This window comes from Perognathus longimembris, chromosome 14 (assembly GCF_023159225.1).
Source record: "Perognathus longimembris pacificus isolate PPM17 chromosome 14, ASM2315922v1, whole genome shotgun sequence".
Classification (NCBI taxonomy): domain Eukaryota; kingdom Metazoa; phylum Chordata; class Mammalia; order Rodentia; family Heteromyidae; genus Perognathus; species Perognathus longimembris.
In genome coordinates, this window is record NC_063174.1 from 37,262,986 (window position 1) to 37,275,901 (window position 12,916).

The following is a 12,916-nucleotide window of genomic DNA, read 5'->3' on the forward strand; positions in this document are numbered from 1 at the left end:
CTACTGTTATAACAATTATTCTTCCTTTTATTTAAAAAAAAGAAACACCTGTCACCTTAAATTATGTTATTTCTTTATACAGAGTCTACTCAAAATCCTCTCAGGTATGTATTTGAAATATCCAGTGTGTTATGTTGTTAACAACATAACCCTAGTGTGCCATACACAGAACACCAGACTTCCTGCCTCCTGCCTCCCTGCAACCTTGAACCCATTAACAACCTCTTCCAGTTTTTCTTCCCTCCTTGTAGTTGAGGCTATATGGAGCTAAAGATGGGCATGTATCTGGGGCAGGCCTCTCAGGGACTCCTACTCCAGGGTCCTCTGTATGGAGCCTGTTAGGATGCGAGCACTGGCAGATCTTAGGCACTGGGCCACCTGCCTTTTCATGTAGGAGCCAGAACCCAGACCTTGAGCTCAGAGATTTTGAGTCGTGTGTTGAGCTGTCCAGTTCTCATAATGAATGGCAGTCTTTCAACCTGGGATGAAGCATCAGCTGAGTCTATGTTCCCAGTGTGTGTGTGTGTGGGAATCATTTTGTCCACCAGGTGTTTTTGGTTTATAGCAGACTCAGGAGAAAAAAAAAAGTAGTCAAGAGCCATCCAAAAAATAGGGCCTGAGCCTTTTTATTTGCAGTGTCATTGAAATTTAGTGGAAGGCAAACCCAGCAGGTACCTGTTTTACTGGCAATAAAAGGAAATTGGGCAGCAATTATTTAAAGGGGGTTGGAGTTGTTTAAATCTAAAAGTTAGCAGTATGTGTATGTTTTAAGAGAAAATTTACAAGGCTTGGGGATTGGGGTTGAACTGTTCTTGACAAAAATGACATGGAAAATATTTTCATTTCTTATTTTAAACCTTCCCCTTTACTGCTTCTTTCTTTTCTCTAATTTTAGCAGTCCAAGAAGCAATAAGCAAATATAGCTGGCGGGGGGTGGGGGGGTGGGGGTGGGGGAGACCATGAAACAAGTTAGACAAGTCTCAAAATTCAATCAGTGATGGACTGAAAATAAAACTCTTCAAGATGAGAAGTAATTCTTCCCTTTTATGGAGCACAGTCATTATGTCAACTTAAACAATTTCATATGTGATTGACCTTATTGGACATGGATGTGCTGGGTTTGGCATTCCCTAAAAAGGACAAAAACAGAGGAGAGAAGCAGCTGCCTAAACTTCAGCCAAGAGCTCTCTGTAGGGGGCTGGAGGGATGTGGGAGGCTCATCAGGCCATCACTCACCAGCTCCCCAGCCCTCTTTCCTCACCATGGCAACACAAGAGCTTCCTAAGCGTGGTCCAGATGGAAGCCTGAATGCACAGTACTGCTTGTCGGGGGAACTCTGGGAATATCCCGCTCAGCCTTAGATCCTAGCTACTGGGCCAAATGCCAGAGACAAGTCTAGCCTAGTATCTTGCAGTGGATGGCTGCCGCCTACACTGTCATTGCCACTGGTGGCTCATTTGCTGAGTTTTTTTAATGTTTTTACTTTTAGAGAACGACTTTGTTCATTGAAAGAACTGATATCTCGGAACTTTTAGTTCCTTAACAACCAACCTAAAGAAAAGAAAAGGTAGCGAAAGAGAGACAGAGACAGAAAAACGAGTCATGCCTGTAATTCTAGCTACTCGGGATGCTGAGATCTGAGGATCACTGTTCAAAGCCAGCCTGGGCAAGAAAGTCCATGAGATTCTTATTTCCAATGAATTACCTAAAAACGGGAAGTGGAGCTGGGCTCAAAGTAGTAGAGCACTAGCCTCAATCAAAAAGGCTCAGAGAGAGTACCCAGACCCTGAGTTCAAGCCCAAGGAATGGTATACATACACAAAAAGAATGCACATAATACTATTGGAACTACGGTTTCTTTTTTTTTTCCTGACAAAAACTCCCATGAAAGCAAGAAGAGAATCATTTCCTAAGCTTAGCAGAGCCAATGAAAAAGAACTCATTGTCTCAGGGAAGATTCTAATTGGCCCGAATCAATCAAATGACCATTCCCAAGCCCATTATTGTTCCAGAGGTGCAGTGATCAGATTGACCTAGCCCAGGTCCTGTGCTCAGCTCTGTGGGAGTTCTTGGAGAGTTGATGGGACTGGTGACAGTGAATGATAGCCTTGCTAAGAACATTTGAGTGGGAAAGAAGATCCACAGGGCAGGCAACATCTGCCTGTCACCTGTCTGCCTGTCACTGCAGTTTCAAGTGTATGCTTGGCCAAGTGTGTGGTGAGGGGTGAGGGAGGCTTTATATCCTCGTCATTTGTCCCTCATTTGCTTATTAGCCATTGTCTTGAATGCTTATAATCACCCGAAGCTCTGGTCTTTGGAAGCCATCATTAAACAGAACAAATATTCTCTTCTCTGATAAATCTTATATTTGTTTGTGGCAAGAAATAACTAGAAGGATAAGTAACTAAAATATGTATAGGCTATCAGATGATAAAAGGAAAAGTAAAGCAGGGCAGAGGTCAGAGAAGGTGAGATTTGGATTGGAGATGGGGTGGGGGGAGTTGTCAAGGTTTTACATAGGATGGTTGGGAAAGGTTCACAGGGGAGGGGAGGTTTAAGCAGAGTCCTACAGGAAGCAAAGACCAAACCATGCAGATGTCTGGAAAAAGAGCCTTCCAGAAGAAACCAAGCTGAGGAGAGCGCACCTGCCAGGCTCAGGAACAGCAAGGAGGCAGTGTAGATAGGGGACAAGGAACAAGGCCCTATCTTGTGGGCTACCACAAGCTCTAGAGCTTGTGCTCTGCGTGGGAGAGGTCACTGTGTGACACGTGATGTGTCAGAGGATCTCATTTGTTTGTGGTTGTTTCCCCCTGACTGATTATAGTAATCGATAGCAGGAATAATATTTAGCTATTCATTCATTCTTCTGTTCTTTTATTCAGCCCTTGTTGAGTACCTGCTATGTGTCAGGTGCTGAGAGCTCTGAGATGAATACCTCACCTTCTAGGGGAGAAAAAGAGCACAAATGTCAGTGCTGTATGACAGATGCCCCGGTTTGACATTGGAATTCCACAAGTAAGCCAGAGGTTGGTGGCTCAAGCCTGTAATCTTAGCTACTCAGGAGGCTGAGGTCTGAGGATTGTGGTTTCAAGCCATCCCAGGCAGGGAAGATCTCCAATTAACCACTGGAAAGCTGGAAGTGAAACTGTGACTCAAGTAGTATGAGTGCCAGCCTTGAGTGGAAAAGTTAAAGGACAGCGCCCAGGCTCTGAATTCAAGTCCCAGTACCCCTTCTCCACACACAAGAATTCCACAGTCAATTACCTTCACCCACTCCAGGAAAGGGTCCAAATTCAGCATCTCCAGTTGCTGGCTGGTCCCACTATAGCTCCTAATGGTCCTGAAGCTGAGAGCCAGGTGATGTGTGTATTCTCTTGTCTGGAACCTGCTGGATAAGCAACACGGATGAAAAAACAGGGTAGTACCTGTACCTGCCCCTCAGGAGGGAGAAGGGAAACAGCATTCACTGGTCAGCAGTCCTTGCCCAGCTGGGCGTGGGGTAGGGTAGAGTGATGTTCTGGGGTCAGCTCATCAGCTGCCATGCTCTAAGCCTGGAGTGGGAATTTCATCACCACCGTGCATGGGGCGTGCCTGGCATGGGATGGACAAGAAAGGGGCTCTATTCTAGACAACTCCTCCTAGGGATACCCTGCCATTAGTCTCTGTGTTCTCAGTCTTTGACCCCAGGTCTGCACAGAGTGAAGCTCTGGTAAGTATTTGTTGAGTTGATGCCAGTGGTGGATCCATAGGGAACCACTTGGGGACGCTCAGGGCAGAAGGCAGAATCAAGCTGCATTGAGATGACCTCACTGTGTGGCTTCGAGGGCTGCAATTGCCCATCTCTGCCACAGAAATAGTTGCTTGGGGATAAGTATGTGCTTATCTCCTCTCCCCCCTCCTAAAATGTCACATGCAGTTTATTATCATTTTGAAGTTTCATTAAGTTAAAATAAAGTTGACGGATCTGGGAATATAGCCTAGTGGTAGAGTGCTTGTCTCGTATACATGAAGCCCTGGGTTCGATTCCTTAGCGCCACATATGTAGAAAAAGCCAGAAATAGCGCTGTAGTTCAAGTGGTAAGAGTGCTAGCCTTGAGCAAAATGAAGCCAGGGACAGTGCTCAGGGCCCCAGTTCAAGCCCCAGAACTGGCAAAAAATTAAATAAATAAAGTTGATGTACATGTCAGGTAGAGAGTACATTTCTTGCAAAAGAACACATTTCTTGCCAGGTGCCAGTGGCTCACATCTGTAATCCTAGCTACTCAGGAAGTTGAGATCTGAAGATCAAGATTCAAAGCCAGCCTAGGCAGAAAAGCCTGTGAGACTCTTCTCTCCAATAAATACTCAGAAAAATCCAGAAGTGGTGCTGTGGCTCAAGTGATAGAGTGCTAGTCTTGAGCAAAAGAGGCTCAGGGACAGTGTCCAGGCCCTGAGTTCAAGCTCCAAGACCACTTCTTTTTCAACAGTGTGGCTCCTCCCATTATTCTGTCTCAGTTTTTCCCTCCTTTCCCCACCTACAAGTTGCATTGTTTATTTTAAACATAGTGTCTAGTGAGTACCACTGCTGCATTTGTTCAACCTTTGTCCCTCCATTTCTGAGCTCCTCTTACTCTCCCAAAGACAGATTAAACAAACAAGATAAAAAGAAAACAAAACAAAAACAATGAAGAAAAACACATCATCTCCATTTCTTGGAGTTCATTTTGATAAATGTTATTTTATATGATCAGGTGCACCTAGGCATTGCACCTTTGTGTTCCTCTCACTGTGTGTGAATGCCTAGAGTCCTGTATAATTTATCATGTCATAGTTCATTAAGTTTTTAGCATTAAAAGCTTGTCTCCCACCTCTACACTTCAATCATGAGGTGCTTTTCTACCTCCTTTTCATTTTTCCTTTTACATTAAAATAAATCCTTGACAAAAACTTCAAAAAATGTTATTGTATTAACTATACTGAAATGTTAATGATTAAATGTCTTGTGAGAATGTTTCCCAACTTTAAAATTTGTTATAGTCATTTCAGGGACCTTACTAACTTGAATTATCCTTAAGGTTTGTCTCATGGCATACTTATATTTTTATTAAAAATTTTTTTATTAGCATATGTTACTGTACATGAGTTGATTTCACTGGGACACTTCCACACAGCCATGCAAATGCACCACGGTCAGTCACATTGCTGTCACTCTCCTTTAACCTCCCTCCCTCCTTCTTAGAACAATTCAACAGGTTTCAGTGTTTTATTTTCATATATGCATATGAAGTACATTGACCATATTCACCCTAATTTATCTTCTCCATTCACCACCCTCTCTCCTTCTGTTACCTGCTCCAAACAGAGTCTGGTTTACTTTCCTGTCATTTGTTTTTTTTTTTAGATTATATTAATTATGGCAAGGGGATTCACCATGGTATTTCACATATTATTTGATATATTATAGTTAAATCAGAATAACCCCTTCTATTATTGTGTCTTTCTTGATCCCCTCTACCCTTCTTGATTTAGTGGGATTCCTTGTGGAATTGTTATATACACAATGTACTTGGATACTATTCGTCCTTCATTGTTTTCTTTCTTATCCTCCCCCCAACCTCTCCAAGCAGTTACATAGCGACAATCATATACTGTGTGTATATGTATATGTACATATATCTATGTTTATAAACATATATGTCTTTTTTTCCTTTTTTTTATTTTTACTAAAGCTTGAACTCAGAGCTCTGTGTTTGCTAGATAGGCGCTGTACCACTTAAACCATACTCACAGCCCTTGACTTACCTTGAGATGCTGACTTAGAGGAATCCATGGGACATGCAAAAGGCTGAAAGTTTCAGAATCAAAGAAGGTTTATAAAGGCAAAACAGGAATTCAGAAGCCTGAAGGAAGTAGCTGATGATCTGGGCAGGTGAACTGGAATAGAGACATTGGAGATTGAAGGGCTCTGATGGTGATGACATCAAGACTGGGGCAAGGCAGAAGAATGTGAGCCCCACCAGGGCCTGGGTCACCATACTCCATGTCCTACCCTCTTTCAGTCTCCCCTCCAGTTGGCTGGCTTGGGGTCACGTGATGCTTCTGCTTCAAAGGCTAGAGGCTGCTGGGTCAAGATGAAAGGAGAGCTGAGACCTGTGGGAGGGAGCGGGCCTTCATTTCCGTGGCTGCCTTCTTCACAAGCTGTCTCTCAGAGCACAGATCTCACCCCAGAACGCTGGGCTCCTGGGGGGAAATAGGGCCACTCTGAAACTATGGGTCTAGAGAAGGAACTGCAGATTTTTCCTGAGAGCATATTTGAGGCTGACTTTTTTTTTTTTTTTTGCCAGTCCTGGGTCTTGAACTCAGGGTCTGGGCACTGTTCCTGAGCTTCTTTTGCTCAGGGCTAGCACTCTACCACTTGAGCCACAGCACCACTTCTGGAGTTTTCTGTTTATGTGGTACTGAGGAATTGAACCCAGGGCTTCATGCATGCTAGGCAAGCACTCTACCACGAAGTCATGTTTCCAGCCCAAGGCGGACACAATTTTGAGGCATTGGGAGGAACTTTTTCAGGGGTCCATCACCTGAGTGGATGGTCTTCCTCAATATTGCCTGTGGCCCCGAGGGAGCTTCACGCGAGGTGCGGGCAGGCAGCAGACACTCCCATTGCCAGCCTACCCAGTGCTCAGCAGAGATTTGTAGAAGGATGGATGGGTGAGCAGGTGAGTGAGTGAATGGACAAATGAGTGAATGAGTAGGCGAGTTCAAGGGTTCTCAAATGAATGCATGCTTGGGTGATCCTTGGAACTCGCGGTGCGTGGTGGGCGAGTGGCTCGCGATCGGTGTTTAATTGTCAGTGAACGAGTGCAGAGGAAAGTCAGAGGTTTTCTGAGCCCGCAGAGTGGCCAGAAGTCCTAAATAAGTAATCATGGTTATTTCCCACACTTGTCTTATGAGATGATGAAGTGCTATACTCTCCCTTAGGGAGCCTCAGAAACTCATCTCTCTAGGGTTTCTTTTGTTTTGTTTTGTTTTTAAATTTTGGCTCCTTAGCCATTAGCTGGAGGCTTCTTTCCATTCCCCTGACCCGAGGTTGGGAGAGAGGAGGGGCAGCATTGGTGCCATTCTTGTGGGAAGGACACAAATAACTACTCTCATCTTCATTCTAAGAGCTGGGCAGCTCAGATTCTTCAAGTAATCCAGGGTTCAAGACAGAACATTCCTCTCCCTCTCCCTCCCTCCTTTCCCTCCTGTCTTTTCCTAAAATGGATTTTGAGCGCCTGGGCCCCTGTGGCATCTGTTCAGTCCCTGGCATGTCACCAGCTCAGAATATCACAGTACAGAAGCCACAACCTGTCACCTCGAAGCACACACGCCCTAAGCACCTGTGTGTGGGGTGGGGTGGGGTGGGGGGTGAGGCCCCAGCACATCTGACCATCTTTCCTGATTCTTGTCCTCAGAGAACTCCCGACAGGTCCCTAGGACAGGGGGTCACCTGAGAAGATGATATAGCACAGTACAGTGACAGAAATGTAGGCAATAAGAGCTCTGAAACCTGCAGTGTTCTGTCCAGTGAGGCTGTAATGAAGATCCCAGTGTCACCCCACACAGCAGACCCCTATCCTGCAGGTTGCTATATAGAGACCATCCCTTTAAAAAGTAGGCATGTGGGGCTGGGAAGGTAGCTTAGTGGTAGAGTGCTGGCCTAGCATGTATGAAGCCCTGGGTTTGATTCCTCAGTATCACATTCACAGAAAGGCAGGAAGAGGCGCTGTGGCTCAAGTGGTAGAGTACTAGCCTTGAGCAAAAGAAGCTCAGGAACAGTGCCCAGGCCTGAGTTCAAGCCCCACGACTGGTAAAGAAAAATAAAAAGTAGGCATGTGATAAGATTCTCATTCTGGGGATCTGTGAGTGGGCAATTCACCCTCCTTCTTGCTGTTTTTGTTGTTGTTGGTGGTGGTGGTTTGTTTTCTGAGGCCTGGAGCCCTGATCTAGGACTGCTGATGCGTTGGAAGGGTTGGGGTTAGTATGGACTCACACCTCAGCTCAAATAATAAGATGTCATTCTGCAGCCTCTCACCAGGGCTGCAGAGAGCACAAGTTGGTGTGTGGCTAGGAAGCAGGTGGCTGGGCCATGGCATCTGTCATCCATTGCTTTCCAGCACTTAGCATCTGTGAGTCCCCGGGGGATTTCACTTGAGTCCACTGAAGCAAGTGAACCAAAGTCCTGGAGAATGCTGGGAGGTTTGGCTCAGAGGTAGAGTTGCTACCTACCAAGTCTGAGGCCCTGAGTTCAAACTCAGTACTGGGGGAAGAGAATTTTAAAAATCAGGGAGAAGCTGCAGCACTGTGCACTGAGCTCAGATATGAGCTTGTCCTGGAAGGCAGTTTCCTGTGGAGCAGCTTGTCCAAATCTGGGATTTTACCTATGTGTCTAGCCCAGTGCTAGGTCCAAGTGCATGCCTAGGAGACTGTAGGGCACCTAGAGGGGTTCACTGTACTTTTCTAGTCCCAAGGTATATAGTCTGGGGGCAGGGGCAGTGGGGACTAGTGCTCTCTGCAATCCACCTTCTTCATCGCTAGAAGATTCAGAAGGACCTGGTTGGATCTGGACTTCACAATTTCTTAGCTCTCATCTTGGACACTGTGTGTGTGTGTGTGTGTGTGTGTGTGTGTGTGTGTGTGTGTGTGTACTGTCCCTGTTTTGCACTCAAGGCTAGTGCGCTACCACTTGAGTCACAGCTCTACTTCCAGCTTTTAGGCAGTTAATTGGAGACAAGAGTCTTAGGGACTTTCTTGCCATGATCCTCAAACCATGATCCTCAGATCTTAGCCCTCTATGTAGCTAGGATTATAGGTGTGAGCCATCAGTGCCTGGCTTGGACACTTTGAAAAGTCTTTTCAGACTCAGTTTCCTCATCTATATACTAGGTGGGGTACAATGTGAATGAGGGAATGTGTTAGACTCCTGTCACTGCGGGGTGGAACTCTCCCACCTGTGGCCCCTTCTGATGCTGACCTTTGCCTCAGGTGACAGGAACACCCTCGAAAGGCTTTGATGAGAAGGCATACCTGTCAGCCAAGCAGCTGAAGCCCGGAGAGGATCCTTACAGGCAGCATGCCTTCAACCAGCTGGAGAGCGACAAGTTGAGCCCAGACCGGCCCATCCGGGACACCCGCCACTACAGGTATGGCCGCCATTGTGCCCATGATGAGAAGGGAAAGCCAAGGAAAGATGAAAAGTGCTTTGCTTGTATTCTTTCACTCATGTGTATTTTCAGAAAGGCATGTAGTGATTTAGACATTCAGAATCACCCTTTGTCACCCTCAGTGGTTCTCAGTCACCCTCCTGCCTCTTCTTGACATACTCAGAGCCTGCCAAGGCCAATGGACACCCCAGCTAGAGCCAGGGAGGCCCCTCAGCTCAGCCTGGGGAATGGCCTGCCAGGGGACCACAAAGAAGTCTAAAGGGATAAGCGAAATGGGCAGCGGAAGAGGGTCCTCCACCTGCCCAGTGCAAAAAGCAAAGCATGGTGACCACCCCATCCTCACTTCTTTCCCTCTGCCACATTGTCCCTCCCTCTTCAGCTACTCCCAGAAATGCCTCCCTGTCTTGTTCTTAGCTCTCCAATGTGAGAGGAGGCAAGGTCTTAGACCAGCATGCCAGATCCCTTCCTAACAGTCCCAGCTCTGACACCTCTCAGTGTGAGTGACTGGCCTTCGCAAGTCCTTGTGGGTCTTGTCTAGAGCAGGAGTGGACACTTCTGGACTGTCTCCTTATCCTGAAGCAGCCCTGCCCCTATGCCTCTCCTACCTGAGGCCAGCACTTCATGCTCCCATCATCCTCCCCTTCCTTGTTTTCACATGTGCTATTGCCTCTGTCTGAACACTCCCTCACCCCTGCAGCCACCTTCAAGACTTGGCTCCAGTCCTCTCCTCCCTGGAAGGCTCCTTGCCCTCTTCTGCACTTCACACAGACATCTATCTAGTGGAGCCTCATCTACCATTCTACCCATCTGTGGGTTTGAGTAATAAACAGGAGCTGCTTCAGACCCAGCCGCCGACACAGAGCTGGGCTGGGCCTCCATCCATCTGGTCCTGGTTTGAGGGTAGGCGAGAATGGCTTGTGGTTTCTGCTAGACTCCACATCGTAAGCTGCCTCCTGGTCCTGTCCTCCATCTAGGGAGCCCCTCCTCCTTCTCAAGGGGCCCAAAGGGTGGCTAGGACCATGGGGGAGTGGGGATCACCAACCCAAACTCAAAGCGTGGGTCTGGGACAAACACTTTCTGAGACTCCTGGCTCCTGGGAGTTGGGTATCCTCATCTTTACAGATCTAAAACTCAGGGGCAGATGGGTGTTTGCTCTCTTCAGGGAGAAATGGGTACTACAAGACAGTTTCCCTAAGACAAGGACAGGTTGCTGGGGTCCTGGACGTTGGTTTTGCCAATCTGGGTGCCAAGCCTGAACTACCCGACCCCACAATCCACCCAGCAGGCTTTTGGCAGAGGCACTTAGAAAGCATGGCAGAAGGAGAATGCCCCTCCTACACTAATGCCCTATATCCTTTTCCAGAATTATTTTAAAGCCTCTCAGGCTTTCTCTTTTGGGGGTCTCAGGCTAGTAGGACTCCTGCCTGCCTGACCCAGCTGCTCGGCAGGACAGGAAATAGGCCTGGGAATTCAGGCTGTGAGCTGCTTGTCAGTGGAAAGGATGCTGTAATGAAAAAATAGCCACTGCTGGAATAGTCAGGGAGCAGTTGTAATAAAGATCACTTATGAAAACCAGCGGAGGCGGCTGCCTTCCAGGAGCCCAAATAAATGCCTTCACAGAAACAACAGAACAACAGAGATAGGCAGGCAGGCAGGAATAGTATGTTTTAATTCCCTTTCCTGAGAATGGGGAGCCCAGAGCTTCTGGGAAGGAACAAGATGGCAAGAAATACCCTGGTATCTTCTCAAGAGCCCGGTTTCCTCAGGGCTTGCCTCTGGCTGATATCTCCAGCAAGGTGTCCCTGCCTCAGAGAGAGGTGGGAGTCCATGGCAGGCAAGGTAGAGGTGGTTCTTCCCAGATCCTGACAAATGTCCTGAGCTGGGAGACAGGAAGAGAGAAGCCTCAAGGGTATCAAAAGGCAGAAACAGAGGGTCCCACTCTCCCACCTTGTCTTACTGGCCTTCCCCATTGGCAGAGAGTTCTCTTTAGCTCTGGGTGGTATCCTGGAGTCCGGTTCAGGGCAGGGGGGAGTTCAAAGCAGGCAGTGGCTCTGGGATCCTGGCTCTTCTAGGTCTTCGGTAAAGATTTTCTCTAGGTCCCTGGCACCTGTGAAGGATTCCCCAACCTGCTGCTTCCCTCCTAAGATGCCAGTCAATGTGGCCAAAGAGGGGTGGAACCTGGGTGTTGGGGTTAGGCTCTGTCCTGGCTTTGGGCCTGCTTCTCCGCCTCACAGAACTGTTCTAGGGGGCAGTGGACCATTGAAACAAAACCAAGTATGGAGTCTTCCTGGGAGTGCTCCCTCCCCCGTGGCTGGCTTGTGACCTCCCTGCTTCCTCCTCAGTTGTCCATCTGTGTCCTACTCCCTGGACTTGCCAGCCACCAGTGTCATCATCACCTTCCACAATGAGGCTCGTTCCACCCTCCTGCGCACAGTGAAGAGGTAAGCCCAGCCTTGGGACCTCAGTTTGATGGCACTCCCTCAGTTTGATGGCACTCCCCCACCCCCCGCCCAGGCCTCGGTGGTCCACAGGATCTCTTTCTGGTAGCTGTGGGAAGATCAGTGAGCCTGGGGAGGGTGAGGCCTGTCCAGCTGAAAGCCTGGGCTGGTGAGTCACAAGATCAAGAAGATTCCAGAAGTCTACAGTAGTCAAGTTCAGGACGAGGGAAGAAATGCAGAGGTCAGGAGCAAAGGGAGGCAGATCAGAAGGGCCCCTTGGTCTTATAGTTAATTTAACTTCCATTCCTTTGGTGAACTTTGACAAAGATAAGATTCAGACAGGAGCCTGGCGCTAGTGGCTCATGCCTGTAATCTTAGCTACTCAGAAGAATGAGATTCTGAGGATTGAGGTTTGAAATAGGTGGGAAAGCCTGTGAGACTCTTATCTTCAATTAACCACCAGAAAACCAGAAATGGAGCTGGGCTCAAAATGGTAAAGTTCCAGCCTTGAGCAAAAGGAGCTCAAGGACAATGCACAGGTACTGAGTTCAAACTCCACACTGACCCCCCCCCCCCAAAAAATAGAGGTTCAGATAAGAGGAGTAGATACCCAGTGGCAGTGGTATTCCATGGACTAAAGAAGCTTGGATGTGCCTTTCTTAGAGCAAGGAGGAGAAGGGGGAAGAGGATGGGCAGAAGTAAAAGAATCCTTTGGGAACGGCCCTCCTAACCTCTGAGCCAGCAGAATCCTCACCTTCCACCCTGGTAGGCAGCTTTGGTCCAGGTGGCCTGTCCCTCAGCAGTGTTGCAATCATCTTTAGGCAGGTTGAGTAGCCTTAGCTTCTGCCCTGGCAACTCAGCTAGGGCATCCTCCATGATGTGGGGTTGGTCTCACATGCCTGAAGGTCTGGGTGCAGCACCAGCTGGGTCTTTGGGCTCTTGCAGGGCCCAGGAAGTTTCAACAGTTGCCCACGGCTTATTTACTGGCCTTAGAGGGGGGTGATGCATAAGGGTAAATAGGAGGTGGCCCCTCAATCTGGGCTCCTTTTCTATCCCCAACTGCTGCTCCAGTGTCTTGAACCGAACTCCTGCCAACTTGATCCATGAGATCATTTTAGTGGATGACTTCAGTTCAGATCGTAAGTATTCACCTTCTTTTTTTGCACCCCTTCATGCCCTACCCCACCCTGTTTTCCCAGAACACTGAGACAAGCTATCTTCAGGCCATCTTAGCCATTACATACTGATCTCTCTGCCAACAACTAGGGGTCTCTGGGCCTTTCTAGAACCCCT

At 47.7% G+C, this 12,916-nt stretch overlaps 1 protein-coding gene across 3 annotated transcripts in view; it reads left to right on the forward strand.

Moving 5' to 3' along the window:
- The window catches only part of Galnt16 (polypeptide N-acetylgalactosaminyltransferase 16), an 80,909-nt gene that overhangs the window by 40,169 nt on the left and 27,824 nt on the right, over positions 1-12,916 (forward strand). For all 3 annotated transcript variants that reach the window (XM_048362348.1, XM_048362347.1, XM_048362346.1), the window contains 3 exons: positions 9,007-9,164; positions 11,528-11,626; positions 12,695-12,762. In XM_048362348.1, coding sequence (XP_048218305.1) covers positions 9,007-9,164; positions 11,528-11,626; positions 12,695-12,762 — 325 coding nt within the window. The remainder of the gene's footprint in view (positions 1-9,006; positions 9,165-11,527; positions 11,627-12,694; positions 12,763-12,916) is intronic.